General features: G+C 44.7%; 1 protein-coding gene across 2 annotated transcripts; it reads right to left on the reverse strand.

Annotated features, from left to right (window-relative positions):
- Positions 1 to 16,754: 16,754 nt before the first annotated feature.
- Positions 16,755 to 20,972, reverse strand: LOC109177714 (probable metal-nicotianamine transporter YSL7). 2 transcript variants are annotated; one of them, XR_002053618.1, is made up of 7 exons: positions 20,457 to 20,972; positions 19,416 to 19,579; positions 19,247 to 19,344; positions 19,021 to 19,155; positions 18,738 to 18,927; positions 16,991 to 18,184; positions 16,755 to 16,896 (listed from the first exon to the last, which is right to left on the reverse strand). XR_002053618.1 is itself a non-coding variant. In XM_019327147.1 (6 exons), the coding sequence occupies exons 1-6, from the start codon at positions 20,884 to 20,886 to the stop codon at positions 17,090 to 17,092; spliced, it is 2,112 nt and encodes a 703-aa protein (XP_019182692.1). In that variant the 5' UTR covers positions 20,887 to 20,972; the 3' UTR covers positions 16,755 to 17,089. The 2 variants fall into 2 exon arrangements, 1 of the variants encoding a protein (XP_019182692.1); XM_019327147.1 differs by having other exon boundaries at positions 16,755 to 18,184.
- Between the last annotated feature and the right edge of the window lie 291 nt (positions 20,973 to 21,263).

Here is a 21,263-nt window from a genome sequence, read left to right on the forward strand (position 1 = left end):
TAATCCTAGTCTCGATCTGTCTCCTCTAGTATATAGAATTTGTACTTATCACTGTTAATACATTCAATAATAGTTCTTATTTGCTTTGGTATATAGAATTTGTACTTATCACTGTTAATACATTCAATAACAGTTCTTATCTGTATGAGCTAGCTAGGGATTTTTTTCCATGGCCAATGAATCCGTCAATAATAGTTCTCATCCCCACTATCTAAAGAATATATATCAATCCTATTTTAATTGTTGTCTTGTTTATTATTTATTGATTAAATTAATTATTTCTTTATTTTTTTTTTGGTGAGAAATTAACTCTTTCTTTATTACCTTTTTTTAAAATAATTTCTAAATTTTTATATTTAATTATATTTTAATATAATTTATATATATATATAAATTGGATATACTAATACCAAGTGACTTGTGGTTCATTAGTATTCGGTTTGGAGGTTTAGTGTTCAAGTCTCAATGTAGGTGAATATTGTGTATATGTGGGTGTTCCCATTCTTTTATAATAATAAAAATACTAATTTTAATATTAAAAAAATAAATTAAAAATAACTTTAGTCAAACTTAGTTAATTAAATCGGACAAACAAAAATTAAATTAAAATTTTATTTTTACCAAATTATTAATTCGACCCATTTAGTTCAGGTAGTCTGTCTTCCTCAAATCATAACAAATTATATTATGAATCAAAGTCAACATGACATTATGAATCCTCTAGTCTATAATATTCAAATAACGTGTCTGCAATTAACAAATTCATAAATAAATTAAAGACATATAATATATTAACTATGTGCGTATAATATGTTATTACCGATACATAAATGTTAATTACACATATATAATATATAATTAATGTATTATACATGTAATTAACATATTAATATATTAGATATTTTAAATTTATTTATAAACATATAATTTATTAACTAAAAATACATAATAGTCCCTATATAATTTTTAAATTGAGATTCACACTATAAAGTTGACCTAGTTGTGGATATGACAATTGGTCGTACCATGGAATCATGGATTGGGCTTTCATAGATGCGATCACATTGGGTAATGCGCTGTCATTTGAAAGCTTTTAGCCATTCTTTGGAGCTTCTTGAAAAGAGAAACATTGTGGGTGCAAACTGAAAAAGTTGGCTGGGGCGGTGGGGCCTGGCACCGCATTATCAATGTTATCATCTTCTCAAACATTTCATACTATTAGAGTTTGAGCATGTATACGCTATAATCTTATTCTCTAAATTTTATTCTCTGATGTGGTGGATTTGATTAAGTTATTTTTTTCATATGAATCTCAATACAAATGTTTGCATCAATGTTTTGTGTATGAAAGTATAAGTTTGAAGTACAAAATGAAAATACATATAGCATTTTTCTATTATTTATTATTCTACTTTCAGCTATAATTAATCACATCACAAGTATTTTTTATACATTAAAAATATAAAATATATTATAATTTATATATTACGACAAGAGTATTTTATAGATTAAATTGAATTAAATTGTCAACGATTTTGTGATCAAGTGATATAAGTGTGACTAGTGTTGTATATATGCTGATGCACGCGTTAATATTTGAGCACGTTCATATTCTTATTGAGATTTGATACTTTTAGCAAGTAACGAGGTCGTCAAATTTGATGTCTTTATCTACTATAAGAAGAAGATGTTTGTTTTTCTTGCATGCTAATTAGATATTCTTATCATGTCCGTTTTCTATGTTTGTGCTGTAATTTTTATTTTTATTTTTTGAAAGAGTTGAACAGAAATTGCAATTTCTTTTTTCTTGAATTAATTAATACATGCTAGGTTAGTTAATTTAATTTAATAGGATATATAGAATATTAAATTAAACCTTTATAAGATATATTATTGAACCATATCACACTCAACAGTTCTCTGACTTTTTTCATGCATGCAATATGAACTTTTAGAAAAAAAAATTATTTGGAGGGCATATTGCTGGATTCAGCCGCACCTTTAATTTTAAGTTTTAAGTAATTTATTAATTAATCAAACTAGTCAAAATTAATCAAACCTGTTACAGTTAATTAATTGATCAGCTAACAAATAAGACCTTAAAAAATAAAAATATAATTACATATACAATCCTTTTGATATTGTAATTAATTAACTATATACTCTTTGCATGTTTAGTCAACTAAAATATGAAAAAATAGTATATAAACATTACACGATTAATATTTGAGAGGAAGAATAATATGTAGGCGTACGTGCAACCAAGTATAACTACTAAAAGTATCAATATTATTAATTCAAATTTATTATTCGAATAAGTTAAGAAGTATTCTCTAACTTCATTCTTTTCAAAGGTTTAACCCCAGCCCTAACGACTCTGACACTCCGACCCGACATAGCATCTAGAAGGATGTAAATTATGATGACTCAATTGAACATGTACCACAGAGGTTAGATTTTTGTTTACTGCGCACAAAGAACTTTCCTCACTTTGAAAGATTGTTACAATACTGCTACTGGTGAAACTCAAGACCTGATCATTCTTTCTAACTTTTACCTTTATGACCAGTTGAACTGCCATGCATGTTTATTCTCTAACTACATTATCCTCTAGTGCTCACTTCTATACCAACAAGTTTATCCATTATAATTTCAATACTGCCTAATTGACTCCACTGGCCACCGCCAATGGCTATGTCGGCACATGGGGCAGCCGTGACATAAATTACGGCGGTGTATGTTCAAAGATTCGACGATATCCACGTTGTTCATATTAAACTCCGATATGATTTGAATATATGATTCTACGTTAATTTGAAAGTGGTTTATATATTCTCCCGAAAATGTTAAATCCTCAATCCGACAAAGCATTTAGAATAATGTAAATTATGAGTAATCCGACAAAGCATTTGGAATGATGTAAATTATGGTAACTCAGTTGAATCACAGAGGTTAGACCTTTGCTTACTGGGCACAAGAAACCCTCTCATTTTTGCTCTCTGCCCCTGATTAGTGGCAGACAAGTAGTTTATATATTCTTCCTAAAATATTGGATTTCGCTGGTGAGACTTAATCCCTAATTAGTGGAGACAAATGGTAGTTGAACCACATAGGTAATATTGGATTCCGCTGGTGAGACTTAATCCCTAATTAGTGGAGACAAATGGTAGTTGAACCACATAGGTTAGACATTTGCTTACTGCGCACAAAGAATCTCTTTTCACATTGTCGCTAGTGAGTCTCGATCCCTAATCATATATTCTTTCCAAACTTCATCCTTATGACCAACTAAGCTGTCAACCCATGCAGACAAGTGGTTTATATATTCCTCCCAAAATGTTCTACTGGTGAGACTCATCACTGATTATTCTTTTCAAACTTCATACTTATGACCAATTGAGTTGCTAATGCAGATTAGTGGTTTATATATTTCCACGTTGACTTGTCGACCTGACGACTTTTAATAGTAATGGTCAATACAATGGGCTCCAGATTTCCGGCACCCATAATTTCCATTTTTCTGCAAGTCGTTTCAGACCAATGAAATCGATCGACGCATGCATGATGAAACGGTGATGACTGCCAATTATTTTTATTTTTTATTAGTTAAAAGAGAATCTCGTATAATCATTACTTGAAATATGTATTAAGTAATTTATTTTATTGCGTAATAGTTTATAAACTACACGTAAAAGATAAATTACACTAAAAAGTCTATGTACTATATGATTGACTAAAAGGATGTTGACAAATGATAAGAATTGGACCATATTCATAATCTTTTAGTTTGAAAATCATGTTATACTAGTTCATTATATATCCAATTCTACCTCATTACAACATGACAATAAAGAGTTGGTAGGGAATATCCCGACCGACATAAACTCCACCACGACCGGATTGCCTTTGTCTTTGTCTTTCTGTCTTTGCAGATAGCAGGTCGGACTTTTACGAAGACCCCGGTCGAGAAGCGACCGGGAATTGCCCGAGCGCTGGTGTCAACCACCGAGCGGTAGCCCTTTGGCGAGAGAGCTGACAGAGGACACGTGGCGGCTCTTCACGACGACAGGCAGGGCACCCGGAAGGGTGACACGTGGTGGCTACGTGGAGGACATGCCGAACGGCTGGAGACTTGTCCCCGGCATAACGGCTATAAATACCCACAGTAGCTACAGTGTAGGGGACTTTTTGGACGATCGATAGGTTGTTGTTAGAGAATCCCGACCGCAGTCAGTCGGTACTCAGAGCAACCAAGTAGATTGTACTTAGGGCCTCTACCGTGATCAATAAAGACATTTACTTGCTTTAATTGGTCTCGAGTTATTTCATATTGCTTACGTATAATTAGCTGTATCATTTTGGCGCCGTCTGTGGGGACCAGTGCAACAAAGCTACGTCTTGACGAGCACTCGGCCTCTTTGCAACGATGTATCCGTGGGCATATAACAACTTCGCCGACGACCAAGCAGATGTCGCGAGCTCATCTGACCATCACGCTACCCAACAGCAAGGTCAGACGGTCGATCTAAACCTCAACCTCTCACCACCGCATCCGTCAAATGCATACCCGGCCGCCCAACAGCCGGTGAATTACATACAACCGGGATACCCAACACCCGGTCAGCCATACCAGCAGCAGCCGATAATGTATCCCGGCCAGTATCCGTACCCGGTCCCACCTCCGCCGTATGGGTATTGGCCAGGCCAACCGATGTGCTACACTCCCCCGGTTGGTTATCCACCATATACGCCTGCTTATACAGCTCCAGCCGCCGCCCCTCCAGTACAACCGACCGCACATGTAGAGCCGCAGCGTTAGTCCGCATCCCGGGCTCGACGCTCGGCTCATTCGCGGTTGGGGTCGGGGGGTGCTGATGCGATGGAGGCACCAGCTCAGGCCGTCCAAGCGGAGGACCCTGAAGAAACTGCCCGGGCGACGGCTTTTGATCGTCTTCGACCGGAGATGCGCCAGCGTTTGGGACCCCAAGACCCGAACCGCGGGCAAGAAGACGTACAGATGCAGGAGGCTAGTTAGGAGGCTTCATTTGGGTATAGCGGGTCGAGATCTCACCGACGGCGACGCGCTCGGGATACAGCCCAAGCCGCTGAGCTCAACGAAACCCGAGGATTGCTCTATAACCTCCAGGCGGAAGTTGCGCAGCTCAAGAATGCGTACCCTGCAACACCCCCGGTCAACCAATCGACTCTGCACCAGACGCCTTTCACAGCAGCGGTAGTGGCCCAGCCTTACCCGCTCGACTTGAAGGTCTCCGGAGAGAAGAGTTATGACGGACGGGCAGACCCTGAAGCCCATGTGAATGATTTTTATAGCAACATGATGATGAAGGGCGTTTCAGACGCCGTAATGTGTAGGGCATTCTACTCTACGCTCACCGGTCGAGCAGCAGAATGGTTTCGGACCTTACAACCGGGCTCGATCGACAGATTTGACACCTTGGCGATCAAGTTTGTGAGGAAGTTTATTACTTCCAAAGTGGTGAGAAAGCCCTACATGTATCTTGAGAAGGCCAAGCAGCTAGAAGGGGAAAGCTTGACTGATTTCCTCGTCAAGTGGAAGGCAGCGGTCGGGGAGGTCGAGCCTATGGACGATGCGACCGCCACCCATATGCTTCACATATCTCTTCGGGCGGGACATTTGTATCAAGACTTCATCCTACACCCCCCGACCACGTATGAGGAGGCCCTTCGAAGGGTCACAGATTACGCCAATGCTGGCGAGGCGAACGCCGTAAAGCGCTCGCAGGAAGTCGGATCTTCATCTCGTAAACCAGCCGGCCAGGCGGAACACCGATCGGGTGACGACCACCCCCGATCCCGCACCAGGACTGGTGAGTTTACGGCCTTAAACCGGTCCGCAGCGGAGGCCATGCAGTATGCCCAGTCATGCAACCTCATCAAGCTGCCCCATCCCGATCGAGATGGCCCGGACAAGAGTAAGCATTGCGCTTACCATCGATGTGCTGGGCATGACACCGAAGAGTGCACCCACTTGCTCCAACTATTGGAAGATTTGCTCAATCAAGGAAAGTTGGACAAGTGTGTGGGAAGGAGAGAGGACCCCAAGAGGAATACCGATCGGAGGGAACAGCGGCGCTCTCATCACCGCTCCGATCGGTCAGGTCAGGACCGAAGAGATGGTCGAAGAGACGATCGTCATGATGACCGACGGGACCCTGACCCTCCGTCTACCGGTCGCCCGTCCGGAAAGCCTACCATACATGTCATTTTTGGTGGGCTGGAAGATGCTTCCCGACCGAGGACAAATTGCCCGGTCGCTATAGTGGACTCCCGGGAGACCGGGAAGAGGCAGAAAATGGAACCCATAACCTTCACCCTCGAAGACCAACCTACCAGCAGTGACCACGGCATGGAGGCGCTTGTGGTCACGATCGACGTTAAGGGGACGGACGTCCAGAGGGTTATGGTCGATACGGGCAGCAGTGTGAACGTCCTATACTTGGACGTCTTTGAGAAGCTTGGCCTTGACAGAAAGGAGCTGACTCCGGTCGGTGTACCACTGTCAGGATTTACCGGGGCTCTTATTTACCCCGAGGGAAAAATAACGCTCCCGGTCGAGATTGGCACACCTCCAAAGTCGATCAAAACGGAGCTAGAATTTGCTGTGGTCAACCTTCATTGCGTCCACAACATAATCTTGGGCCGACCTGCCATTATGAAGATCGGTGGGATAATTTCTATGCCCCATCTGTGCATGAAATTCCCTACCCCTAATGGGGTCGGTGTGGTCCGTGGCGATGTCCAATCCGCCCGGAAGTGTTACACCCGAGCGGTTAATAGACGTGACTCCGGTCCATCTTCCCGGGTGAACACCATAGCCAAGGAGGAGGCCAAGGATCGGAAGGAGCAACCTGAGCCTTCCGAGGAAATAGAAGAGGTTCCCCTATCCGAGGACCGTCCGGATAGGAGAATCAAGATTGGCCGAGCCCTCACCCCCGAGCTTCGAGCGGAAGTTTTGGCCATACTCCGGGAGCATGCTGATATATTTGCGTGGGGGCCTGAAGACATGCCCGGGATTGATCGATCGGTCATCTGTCACAAACTGGCCGTTGACCCCGCAGCCAAGCCGGTTGTGCAGAAAACGCGACACCTTTCCTCCGATCGCCGCGAATTTGTTAGAGAAGAGGTCAAAAAGATGGCGGCGATCGAGCACATCCGTCCGGTGGTTTATCCCGAGTGGGTGGCAAATATCGTTCTTGTTCCTAAGCCCCCAGCATGGAGGATGTGCATTGATTTTACGGACCTCAACAAGGCCTGTCCGCTCGACCCGTATCCTCTACCGAGCATACACCAGATGGTCGACGAAACGGCCGGGGCCGAATTAATGAGCTTCATGGATGCCTTCAAGGGATACCATCAGATCATGATGCACCATGAAGATGAGAGCAAGACAGCCTTCGTGACCCCGGACGGGCTGTATTGTTACCGAGTGATGCCGTTCGGTCTCCGGAACGCAGGGGCGACCTACCAGAGGATGGTCAACATGCTCTTTGCCGATCTATTGGGCCGAACGATGGAAGCTTACATCGACGATATGCTGGTCAAGAGTCGGGATCGGTCCGACCACACTCGAGACCTCCGGGAGTGCTTCCAGATCATGAGGAAGTACCAGTTACGGTTGAACCCGACCAAGTGCACATTCGCGGTTCAGACCGGCAAGTTCCTCGGCTATATGATGACCAAGAGAGGAATTGAGCCCAACCCGGCCAAAGTAAAAGCGATTCTGGACATGCAACCACCTTCCACCGTTTGGGAAGTCCAGCAATTGACCGGACGGTTGGCAGCCCTCAGCCGGTTCCTCTCCAAGCTAGCCGAGCGCGCTTTACCTTTCTTCAAGGTATTGCGGAAGGTTAATGGATTCGTCTGGGACGAAGAGTGCCGAGCGGCTTTTGATGAGCTGAAGGAATATCTCATGTCACCGATCGTGCTCTCAAAGCCTGAGCTCGGAGAAGAGCTAGACGTGTACCTCGCCGTGTCCGATCGCGTAGTAAGCGCAGTGTTGTGCCGAACCGATCCGGAAGGGGTCCAGTGACCGGTGTACTATGTAAGCCACGCGCTACATGGTCCCGAGCTCCGGTACTCCCGGCTAGAGAAGGTCGTCTACGCCTTATACATTGCCGCGAAGAAGTTGGCTCCCTACTTCCAAGGTCGAGCAATTCGCGTGTTGACCGATCAGCCGATCGGGCCAGTCCTTCGAACCGCTTCATCATCCGGCCGCCTAGTCAAGTGGGCGTTAATGCTGACACAATACGCGATCGAATACCGACCAAGACCAGCTATCAAAGGTCAAGCCCTTGCTGATTTCTTGGTCGAGTGCACCGCCCGGGATACCCTACCCCCCGAGGTAGCGGATCCCGAGGCTGAGTGGTGGTCGTTGGCTACTGACGGGTCGAGTAGCAAGAAAGGAGCAGGAGGAGGGGTGGTGGTCACGAGCCCGGAAGGATTCAAGGTTTATTTTGCTCTCATGTGTCAGTTCCACCCGACCAATAATGAAGCCGAATACGAAGCCTTTGTTAATGGCTTACAGTGTGCTCGGGATTTGGGGGCTGAATACATCCGGGCTCAAACGGATTCCGCGCTCGTGGTCGGGCAAGTTCTCGGGGATTATGAAGTCAATGGAGAGCGTTTGCAGCTATACCGAGACCTTGCCATGGAGAAGCTTGCTCAGTTCCGGGGGTATACCGTCCGACATATACCTCGATTGGATAACGCCGACGCAGATATCTTATCTAAATTGGCTCAAGACGCCCCGGAACACATGTCGAAGATAGCTCGGATTTTGGTGATCCCGAGACATAGCATCCATCGTCTACCGGTCAATCCAATCCAACCGGCAGAAGACAATTGGATCACCGATTTGAAGGAGTTCCTCGAGCACGGTCGACTTCCAGACGACCCTCAGCGTGCTCGAAAGGCCAAGTTGAGAGCCCCGAGGTTCCAAGTCTTGAATGACCGTCTCTACAGGCGATCGTATGGAGGCCCTCTCATGCGTTGCTTGACCGCATTTGAGGCCGACTTAGTCATGAAGGAACTTCACTCGGGAATTTGCTCTTCGCATCAAGGAGGCCGATCCCTGGCCCGTCGTATCATGCTGATCGGGTACTATTGGCCGTCCCTCCAGCTAGACTGTGAAAAGTTAGCTCGGGAATGTGAGACGTGCCAACTGTTCGCCCGGATGCCTGGACGACCGGCAACCTTCTACCAGCCAGTCACGACCGCAATTCCTTTCGCTAGGTGGGGGGTGGATATCTTGGGCCCCTTCCCTCAGCTCTCTGGTCGAAGAAGGTTCGTGATTGTCGCCGTTGATTATTTCTCCAAGTGGATAGAAGCCGAGCCCTTAGCCACGATCACCTCTCAGCAATGTGCTCGTTTTCTTTGGCGAAATGTGATTTCCCGCTTTGGTGTGCCCGTGCATCTCATCAGCGACAACGGCCGCCAGTTCGTAAGCCAGTATTTCCAGAACTTTTTGGCCACGATCGGGACAACTCACGTTCGGTCGTCGGTGGCTTACCCGCAGGGAAACGGTCAAGTGGAGAACGCGAACCGGACGATTTTGGAAGGTCTGAAAAAGAAGTTACACTCGGCCGGTCGTAGTTGGGCCGATGAGTTGCCATATGTCTTATGGACTTATCGGACGACCCCGAGGGAAGCTACTTTGGAGACCCCTTTCGCTCTGGTTTATGGAGCTGAGGCCCGACTCCCGATCGAGGCTTGGATCCCGACCGATCGAGAGAGAACCTACAATGCGGAGGAAAACGAACATGCGATGGCCGTGGATCTTGATGGGGTCGAGGAAAAACGAGAGCTAGCAGCCCGGCGGATGGCCGAATACCAGAAGCGTGTCAAAAGTTCGAAGAACGTTCGGGTCAACCCTCGTTATTTTCAGGTTGGAGATTACGTTCTACGACGAAGGGAGGCCAGTCAACCTTTAGAGGGCGGAAAACTAGCTCAGAACTGGGAAGGGCCGTATATCATTAGCGCGGTCATACGGCCGGGCACGTACCGACTGGAGACGACAACCGGTCGGGTAATCGAGGGGACTTGGAATTCCGAGCACCTCGTTATGTTTAGGCATTAAGCCTATTTTTTGTAATCTTTGGACGAAGAGGGGGCTTGACCTGTGTGTAGGCCCCGGTCGTCGTTTGTAGTTAAATTCCTATGTTTGTAGATATTAACCACCTGCGAGCGGGAAGGTTTTAATGTATATACGATCGGTGATTGCTTGACCGCTTGCATGCGGCGGCCCGGTCGGTCATTTTCTTTACCTTCGGTGCACGCAGATCAATTTATCTTCAAGCTACACCGGTCGGGGAAGCCAGGAGCACATAGCATAATTCCCCGATCTGATCACTTCTTGTCCACTATTGCACTCACTTGTGCCATGAGAGCACAATAGTGTGGGGGCTGGGATGAAGGAAGTATTTACAGGCCCGTCGTTCGGAAGTATCCCGACCGTAGAGGCTTACTTATTTTCAAAAATTTTGACAAGGCCTGAAGACCGGGTAAACCCGATCAGGTTGGCCAGTTTGATGTCGAAATCTCGGATGCACGACCGGGCCATAAAGCCATAAGGTCGGGCGTCGAACGGATCGAGTAGTGCAGGACCGGGCCAAAAGGCCATGAGGTCGAGCATTAAGGGTCGGCATGTGCATGACTAAAAGTAAAAAAGCAGAAAGAAAGACGAACAATATAAGTAACAAAAAACGAGTTTCATTGATTGAAAAAGAGTGCCCGGTACAAATTCGGGACCGGGCTCCCGATCAGTGTTCCTTTACAAAAAAGAAGAAGCCTATTCTACTTCTTCACTTCCTGAGCTCCAGCAGTCGCTTCCTTCCCGCTCGGAGGGGCCGCAGACGATCCGCCGGGCTCGGCCGCCCCTTCTTTCAGAGCGAAGGGAGAGGGACCGGGGTCAGCTAGGTCGGGGGGGAGGGCAGACAGTACGAGTTGGAGGTCGTCGCCTTCGAGGGCTTCCCCCAACCGTTTCTGGGCTTTCTCGAGCATCTTCCTTTGGCCGGCCTTGAAGGCCCACCGACCAAAAGAGAGAAGTAGGTCCTCCCCGACCTTGGTTCCCCGAGCAGCTGTGAGGAAGGCCGAACCTATCTTGTCGTCCTTGAAAGCCGAGTGGGCCAGCTCCTCCGGACTCTCCAAGCGGGTTTTCAGCTCCTTGTTTTCACCGATCGCCCGTTGGGCGACCTTCTCCGCTAGGACCCGGTCTTCCTCACTCTTCTTCAAGGCCTTCTGGACTTTCTCCAGCTCGGCCTGAACGTCCTTCACCTCCTGAAGACGCCGGGCAGCCATCTTCTTGTGCCGGTCGGCTTCCTCGGCCAGCATTGCCCGGCCTTGGAGAAGTTGGGCCGCACGGGAAATCTGCAAAGGAAAGATGTCAGTCAGTTCGATTAAAAGCACTTGGAAAATGTTTTAGAAAGGAAAAGTGCTTACCTCAGCCAGGTCGTGGCCGATCCGCTCAGCCACTTGTGTGGGGGTCATCTTCCCCAGATCTTCTTTGGCTCGCCCCGCATTCCCGATCCGGACCAGTATGGACGAGTCGTCCTGGTTATGCCCGGTCGATGGGCTCGGGCTATGCTGTTCCCGACGGCGCTTCATGCCGCCCACCTCGGTCATACCCTGGGCGGGCATCCTTTCTTTACCCCGGGCGACTTCTACCCGGGTGACCAGCACGTCGCTGGGTTCCACCACGAAGCCCTCAGCCGTCGTGATGGTCGAGGTCCCCAGGGGTCGGGCCACCGGGATCTCCTTCTGCCCGGCCGGCTTCCCCTTTGCCTTCTTTTTGCCGCCAAGGGAGATCTTGACGGGTGGAGGAAGAGAGGTGTCATCGTCCCCGAATTCGGCCATCTCTGCAAAATAAAAAGGCAGTTAGGTCGGGAAGATAAAAAGAGCAGTCGGAATATAAAGGGCCGGGAAAAGTAGTTAGCCTCAAACCTTTGCCTTTTCGTTTGCCCCGGGCGGGCATCCTCGCGATCGTGACACCCCGAGGCTCGGGCTTATATTTGTGGGGTATATCATATACCGGCTCGGGTAAGTCAGCCGCTTCGAGGGACTCGGGCGTCTTAAAGATTTGGTACTCATAGATCTCGCACGAGATTTTGGTGACGGCGTCTATAAGGGCCTGGGTCTCGACCGGGGTGACTTGCCTTCGGAAACGTTGACTCCAGACCCTTTCAACCGGGAGGATCCACGGATCATACTTTACTGAAAAGATCCGGTTTTTCCATCCCCGGTTGTTCCCGGGCAGCCCTTCGATCGAGCATTTGTCCGCTTGGGATTGTATCATCAGAAACCCACCCCCGTACGCAGCCGCCAGCACCTTCACTTGGTAGACGAAGTTGAAGAGCTCCATCGTGCAGGATACGTCGTGCCAACTGCAGATTTGGGGAAAGCACGCGATGATCCGGTGCGCGTTCGGGCAAATCTGCCCGGGCATAACCTGGTAGTAGCCCAGGAATGCGGTGAGGAGGCTGGAAAAGGGGAACGTGATCGGAGCCATCAGCAAATCGTAGTGTAACCCAATCCACTTCCCCTGGTGCCGATCGATGATATTTCCGAGCTGCCTGCTGGTGTCGAATTCGACCCGACCAGCGAGAGTTGCTGCAATTTTGCCTGCTTCCCTCTTTGTCAGCAGGCTCCGCTGGCTTTCGACGGTCTCACTGTTGAGGAACTCGAATCCGTCCCCGTTTGGCGCCGCCGGCCCAGCCGAGTCCTCCTCACCTGCCCCCGCTTCATGGGCCCGGTATTCCACCTCGGGCTCCGCTTGAGGGTAATCCCCTATCACCCTCGTAGGCGTTTCCCTAACGCCCACATCCGGGGAGTTTCGTCCGCTTGTGGACGTCTCGTCACTCCCCGACCCGCTGGAGGTCGACCCCGAGGTCCCTGACGAGCTTGATGACCTTGCGGGCTCGGGGGCTCGGTCGGGTGTATGATGCGGTCGTTGCTCGACCTCTGGAGAGTAGGACACGATGTCCACCTCCTCGCTACTTTGCTCGACCGTGTTGTCGTAGTCTGCGATTGAAGCGTTCTGGCTATCTGAATCTGACATGCTTAGTTCTACCTAAAGGTCGGTCGGGGTTAGTACAGGGGTCGTGAAGTTAGTTCGATGTTAGCTCTATCCTACTCCTACGCAAAGCTAAAAACAAGGTAAAGAGCTAAGGGAGCAGGAGCTTACCGATTGCTGGTACTTTGGAGAGAACTTGAAGCTTGGCTTTGCTCGACTGGTTCGCTGAACTGATGCTCGGGACTCTCTGAGGGTACCGACTGCTTCAGTGGATTGAGGAAAGTTCAAATGGAGGCCTCAAGGACCTATTTATAGGAGAACATTTAGGCGGGAAACCAATCCACTTGCGTGACACGACCCGCACTCATTCCGAGGCCGGCAGTGGCCGACACGTGGTGAGGGAAGGAATGACAGCTGGCCGGTCGGTTTGGTGGCTGACGGTTGGGCTTTTTCATCCCGTCCCGTTTTTTCCCGGATGGTCAAAAAGGCCCGGGCTGGGGGGCTTTTGGTAGGGAATATCCCGACCGACATAAACTCCACCACGACCGGATTGCCTTTGTCTTTGTCTTTCTGTCTTTGCAGATAGCAGGTCGGGCTTTTACGAAGACCCCGGTCGGGAAGCGACCGGGAATTGCCCGAGCGCTGGTGTCAACCACCGAGCGGTAGCCCTTTGGCGAGAGAGCTGACAGAGGACACGTGGCGGCTCTTCACGACGACAGGCAGGGCACCCGGAAGGGTGACACGTGGTGGCTACGTAGAGGACATGCCGAACGGCTGGAGACTTGTCCCCGGCATAACGGCTATAAATACCCACAGTAGCTACAGTGTAGGGGACTTTTTGGACGATCGATAGGTTGTTGTTAGAGAATCCCGACCGCAGTCAGTCGGTACTCAGAGCAACCAAGTAGATTGTACTTAGGGCCTCTACCGTGATCAATAAAGACATTTACTTGCTTTAATTGGTCTCGAGTTATTTCATATTGCTTACGTATAATTAGCTGTATCAAGAGTTAAATAGAAAAATAACAAAATGTTCAATTTGATCCAAAATAACAAGACATAATATATAGCTAATAAGCTTTTATTTGTTAAAATGCAAACTATATGTAGTTATTATTATATATATATGTACAAAATAATCTCCATGCCACCCCAAATATTTGACATCTCTATTGCATTCAACTTTATTTTATTTTTATGAACCAAGGGGATCGCAAACTTATTAGAGCAACTAAATTTGAAATTTTTGTAAGATGTTTGCAACTTAAAAAATTATAGTGGAGTTTTTACATAAATGGGAAGGGTTTTTTTTTTTTTTTTTTTTTTTCCTACAAAGTTTAGTTTTGCGTGGGTCCTACATGGTGAAAGAAATATGCGCATTCCACACGTTCTGTGCACTTATGCACCCCGCATAGCTGCACGCGATTCTTGACTTCTTTTTTTTTTCCATCTTCTCTTCTCATTCTCTCTTCTATTTGGACCCGTAAAAATTAAAAAAAATATATCCTAAACTAATGAAGTTGCTCTTATGTAAACATTATATACATTCATTTAATTAAATAAAAGTACTAATATGTTCTTTGACAATTTCATGCACTACAACGGCACTTAACTTCATCCATGTCTATGCCCTGATCATACGTAAGATACGTTTTACAAGCCTGTAAGTCTCACATGTCAAGTTTTGATATTGCTATTATTAGTTTTGTCTCTAGATCTCAGAATTATTTAGCTCATAGTTTAGCTTCTACTGCTTTTAATTATGCTACAGCTATATATTGGGACATCGTCCCCCGGACTCTATTTTCGCATATCTATAATATAACTACTTTGGTTGCTTTCAAAAAATGTTCTTTGACAATTTTATGCAATATACAATTTGTTACAAGTAATCATTCAAATCTTAATCAATCTTTGCTCTTATTTATTTACTTTATTTGTATTTCTTTTTTTATGTTAAATGAATTAATACCGCCACAAGCAACATGTATCATTTTGTGAACTAAAGCACTACCAATCAAACAGACTATTTTCCTACCACACAACATCCAACCAATGCAAGCTAAAAACATAGAAGAACCTATTCTTCACGAAAGCGCGAAATCCCTCGCATTAGGGCCGGGCCTTCATATTCGTGTCATATAGGATAATGAATGAGTAAATTATGGTGACTTAGCGACCTTTTAGGTAAGAGAGCATTAGTTTAGTGCGCACAAAGAGACTATCATATTAGGTGTAATATTGATAGATACATGGATGACAAGTTAGTTATGTGTCGGAACATATCTGATCTCACTGATCTAAAGTGTGTTAATAGCTCTACTTCTCGATCAGTTGCAAGATGTAAATACTATATTATGAGCATCAGTGTATAAACACTTTAAAAAACTACGGAGTAATAAATAGTTTGAGATTGATATATTCAAAAATTTCCTTTCTCCCTTTTCCAGAATTATTGCAGTGCCATACCCAAAAATAAATAAAAATCAACTTCTCTATCAGGTGACTTTTAATAGGTAATAGTCAATACAATGAGTACCAGATTTCCAACATACATCCATTAATTTCCATGCATTTTTCTGCAGCTGTCGTTTTAGATCAATGGAACTACATCCATAGTACGTGGTGACTGCCATCTTTCAAATGGATTTCTTCTCCAAAAAATTGAATCGTCAATCCCAACGGTCCCTCCACTCCGACCTAACACAACATTTGGGATAATGTACGTAAATTATAATGACTCAATGATTCGGTAAATTCAAATGGATTTCAATTTCTCTATTAAGCTTTTATTTGTTAAAATGCAAACTATATATATAGTTATTATGTACAAAATAGTCTCCATGCCACCCCAAATATTTGACATCTCTATTGCATTCAACTTTAGTTTATTTTTATGAACCAAGTATATCTATTAGAGCAATCAAATTTGTGATTTTCAGTAAGGTTTTTGCAACTGAAAAAATTATACTGGAGTTTTTACACAAATGGGGAGAGTTATTTATTTATTTATTTATTATTTTTGAAGTTTGTCCTCTTAGGGCATTCTCAATAGTGTGAAGATTTTGAGGAGATTTGATAGGTGTAATTAGGAAATAGAAAATGAGAGGGAAAAAAAACTAAAATCTGAAATAATAATAATAATAATAATAATAATAATAATAATAATAATAATAATAAATTACACGCCCAGGCGGGCGCGGGAGTTGCGCCTCACATGTGTGAGGCGCAACTCTCCTTCTCCATTGGTGGGACTCACTCACCTACAAAATCCCCATTTTTGCAGGACAACTCCCCTCTCTCTCTTTTCCCTCTCTTTCCTCCACTTCACCCCAACTTTCTTAAAATCTGGTCCAAAGTTCCCCTTTTGGGATGTTCTTGCTAAGTGCGTGATTCCTGACTTGTTTGTTTATATTTTTTTTCTCCCCTGATCCTTCTCTCCCCTACTTGAAACTGCGAAAAACCAAGAAAAATCCCAAACTAATAAAGTTTCTCTTATGTACACATTATATACATTCATTTAATTAAATAAAAATATATAATCTAGTAATTGACAGTACATAATATGTTAATTATATGTATATAATTTGGACCAAGGATCTACCATGTTTATTGTGGATCTGGTCCATGATACAAGGATTGCAGTAAATCTGTAGCTCTTTAAGGTAACAAAGCAAGATCATAAGCCAGATAACACAAAGTACTAGGAACATCAAACATTGGGTATTTTACTATTGCAAACACACTGAATATTACATTCAAACTCTTGGTACACTTGTATATGAATCTTGACATTCCTGCTACATCTTAGCACTTGGACTGTAGAAACATCACAATACATATATATACTGTAAGCAATGTTGAAAAATCGCTAGGCGCCTGGGGACCGCTTAGGACTCCTAGGAGGCTGACCGCCTAGCGCCTATGCGATTTTCGCAACACTGACTGTAAGTATGTAACAATTTGAAAGGAACATTATCCCTTTCAAAAAGATTAAACCCTGGTTTTGAGTTTGACAGTGAGATATGGATCAAGATTGATTCAAGAACCTAAGAATGTATCAACCCTTGCATTGTCTTTTCTTGACAGAAACTTCATGCAAATTGGTGGATTCACCCCAGCCAGAGCCAGAATTGATTGAGGTAATGTCCAGATTCCATCACCACAGATTAGCCCAGAAGCCACTGCTGGTGCAAAAGCATCGGCTTTTCTCTTGTTCATCTTCCTCCACACAAACAGAATCAGACTCCCTAAGCACATATCGATGGCGAAGTAGCTGCCCAGATAGAACGGTATCGCCATTGCCATCGGGATGGGAATAAACCGCGCCCTCTTCTTCCCCACAGCGTCCCTAACGCCACAGATGACAATGGCTCCAGCGAAGAAGATGTAGCAGAGAGTGAGGCAGTTCTTTGGCAGGGCTGAGAACCCATCCACCCCCAAGATGGATATGTTCCGGTAGACAAGACCATAGGGGGCGGGGTACTGTGAACCGGGTTGGCCTAAGTCGTGGAAGGCCTTGTAGAAGAGCCAAAACACGCAAGGGGAGATCACGCAACCCATTGCTGTTCCAATGACCTGGCTAACGAACATGGACCGAGGGGAAGCCAGGGTCAAGTAACCCGTCTTGAAGTCCTGCGTGAGGTCTGAGGCAGTGGAGACAATGTTCATCATGACACCACAAGCTGCCAAACCCGCAAGAACCCCGCCATTAGAAGCCCCTGCCCACGCCCCGATTGTGAAGATTGCGAGCTTTCCATAAGTAGATGGCAATGACCAGTCAGTGAGGCCACAACCATAAGAGTTGCAGAAGGCTAGTATTGGTGCAAAAATGTAGATCACCACAATGTAGTACCATTTAAGTTGGTGGAAGATGTGGGGGAGTGATATTGTGGAGATTATGGCAATCACTACATAGCCAGCAACTGCAAACCACGTCGGGATTTGGTCCTTGAAGAAAAGCTCGGTTCTTCGCTTGTCATCAATCGACAATGAAGGTTCACTTGGCGATCGCCCAGCAACCGGGAGGACCGATTTGTTTTTGAATTGGTGATACAATCCATATAATGTGTACCCAAAGACTTTGCAGAAGTTGTAGAGACCATCACCAAGAATCATGGCAATTGCTATGAAAACCTGCAGTTAATGAGACCAAAGGTGTTAATGATCCTTCATTTTCATTTTCCTTGCCCACAAAAGGCCAAATCCCTTGCCCCAGGGCCTCACACCCTAGCCCGACCGGATTTGTGGAGGTCGTAAATCGGGTGACTCAACGGATCATTAGGTGGGAGGACAGTGCCTACAAGGAGCCCACCAGATTGGGTGTAACTCCCACACTGAGGCTATCAGTGCTTGATCCTGCGTCTTGCCCATAATCTATCACCCAAGAACCAACTGAACTACCCATGCTGGTTCCTTTTCTAATCTCTTGCTCACAAAAGGCCAAATCCCTTGCCCCAAGGCCTCACACCCTAGCCCAACCGGATTTATGGAGGTCGTAAATCAGGTGACTCAACGGTTCATTAGATGGGAAGACACTAGGACAGTGCCTACAAGGAGTCCACTAGATTGGGTGTAACTCTCACATTGAGGCTCTCAGGGCTTGATCTTGCGTCTTGCCCGTAATCTGCCACCCAGGAACCAACTGAACTAACCATGATGGCTCCTTTTCGAGGAGAAAGAATATTACCTTGTAACCTTGCAAGCCATGAAGGCTGCTTTCCCCAAGATTTGCAGGATACCAGTGTCCCTTCCTGTCCTGTATGAGTGGCCACATTATCCCCCATGAAAGGATTGCACCAAGTAACAAAGATATGTTGATCAGATATGGACAAATCATCCCAACACCCACATAAGTCGCCGAGAAATCAAAGTAAAACCTGCATTGCATAGCAAAAGAGTGCAAACATTACAAACATTTAACGAACTCCAAGCTTTTCTAATCCATATTCACCACAAGGATTGAAACAAACCTGTGTTCATAGGCTTTGAGCCCAAATGTGGGGAAATTTACAAATCCACAGTCACCCCCTGCAGTAAAAAACCACTGGAAGAAACCCCAGAGGAAACTGAAGGTGAAGAATTTCCCGAGAGCCCTAACTTGTTTCCTGCAGAAGCGATTAGAACAACGAAACAGTAAAAATCAAACAACAAAATCGCAGCAGCACCGAGCAGTCATAATTCAAAAAGTTTGTATACTTTGCCAGCTTAGCTCCCTTTGGGGTATGAAAACTGTTGATTAAGTGAGCAGTTGCAGTGCCACTTGGATAAATGAGTTTGAAGTCTATGATCATTATCTGAAAATATGATGAACAATCAGCAATCAGAACTCCAAGAATTCTTCCTAATCTGATCAATTGGAAAGTACCTTCCGAAGGGGAATCACTGAAAAGAGTCCAAGAAAGCTGACAACAAAGAGAAACCCAATCATCCATGCCAGCCCTGGTTCTTTAATGTTCTGAGAATTGTTTGCTTCTGTTGATTGTTTAGCAGCAACACTACTCATTCCAAACAGATAGGTGCCAAAACCTCCTGCTCATCCAAATTCATGACAATATAATCTCTCCACAAAAGTTCGAGTTTTTTCCACTTTTGGTCCTCGTCTATTAATTTTTTCACATTTAATTCCACAAATTTCAAATTCTTGCCACATTTAGTCCCTTCGACCAGTCACCGGTGATCAAATTTCAAGCAAGTGACTTACCTAAAGGGCAAAATTGTCATTTCCAATTACCCTCCCCTAGAAGTTTTTAAGAAAAATGTAATAGAAAATGACAATTTTACCTTTAAGATAAGTCACTTAGCTTGAAATTTGATCAACCAATGATAAAAAAAATTAGATCGGAGGGACCAAATGTGATCACCCTCGCCGGATATTTAAGAAAAAAGTAATAAAATGACATTTTTACTCTTAGTCACTTGCCTGAAATTTGATCACTCTTAACCACTTGCTTGAAATTTGATCACTAGTGACTGAATATGTCAAGGAAATATAGAAAAATTAATAGTCCAAGATACAAATGTAGAAATGGTCCAATAGTCATGGGACTAAGAGCCCAAACAACTTAAAGTTCATTGAACACCCTAATTATGGCCCTGTTTTTTAACATAGTTAGCGTATCAGTCAATTTTGACTTATTTGACCATTATTAATTATTTGACCTTGGTTAAACTATTCATATGAATGTTTGATTAATTAGCTTTTTGTAACAATTTATTACTCCAAAATACTAAAATTTTAAAAACTTCTTAAACAGTTTTTCTCAGCTAATGATATCAACTAATCAAACCCAATAACCCAATCAACAGCTAACAACTATTTACCAAACACGTCGGTATGTAATCTATTGAGTATCAAGTAATCAAAGTATTGACATTATTAGTGTGAGAAATGAGTAGGAGGATTTACCGCTAAAGGCTATGCCGGAAGATGCAACAACACAAGTCTGAATCACAGTATTTTCTTGCCTGGTAAAGGGCTGTTTGAGAAGCCCAGATTTCTGGAGCAATTTCGTCCAAGTCTTGAGGAAGAAGAAGCCCAATAGGCCGGCGGAGACACTGAGGGAAGGTATAATCCCAGTGGTTAGGTTGAGCTTCATGACGATGAAAGCGAAGAGAATGCTCAGGACGAAGCTCACGATGAAAGCCCTCAGTGTTAGCTGATTCTGCCATGAAGGCACCTCTTTGCTCTCAAAAATCTTCTCCACAGACACATCCTCCTCTTCCTCCCCTTCTCTCTCAACATCACTTCTCTTGGCGCCAACGTCCGCCATTGCTGCGCCATTTTCGAGCTCAGACGGGTACGTGTCTCTTCTCGTAACGCCGTTGGAGCGATCCATAGAGCCGTATATGTTTTAAACTTTAAATAAACATATATGGAGTAGTATGTTTAAATAAACATATATAGTAATGGAAAATAATATATAGACTATTATCACAAAATAGAATTTCCTCCACAACATGTGGTGAGTTTATTAATAGGACTAGTTACCACACGCGTATTGTGCGAATAATTCAATGTGTGTTTTTAAATTAAGGGTCCGTTTGAAAAGCAGGAAAATGACTTCTGGTCATTTTCCAGAAAACATTTTCCTTTCCAGTGTTTGGTTGCATTCTGGAAAACTGTTTTTGTGTGTTTGGTTCATTTTCTGGAAAATGAGTAGAATTGTATAATTAAACATTTTAATTATTTTATTTAGAATATTACAACATGTAT

This window comes from Ipomoea nil, unplaced genomic scaffold (genome assembly GCF_001879475.1).
Source record: "Ipomoea nil cultivar Tokyo-kokei standard unplaced genomic scaffold, Asagao_1.1 scaffold0805, whole genome shotgun sequence".
Classification (NCBI taxonomy): domain Eukaryota; kingdom Viridiplantae; phylum Streptophyta; class Magnoliopsida; order Solanales; family Convolvulaceae; genus Ipomoea; species Ipomoea nil.

Excerpts from the sequence above, each read along its gene's own strand:
- LOC109177714 (XM_019327147.1), bottom strand. The coding sequence starts at position 20,886 with ATGGATCGCTCCAACGGCGTTACGAGAAGAGACACGTACCCGTCTGAG. Across the intron at positions 19,580-20,456 it reads TTCCGGCATAGCCTTTAGCG|GAGGTTTTGGCACCTATCTG; the intron begins GTAAATCCTCCT and ends TTGGATGAGCAG. Across the intron at positions 18,185-18,737 it reads ATGGCTTGCAAGGTTACAAG|GTTTTCATAGCAATTGCCAT; the intron begins GTAATATTCTTT and ends CATTAACTGCAG.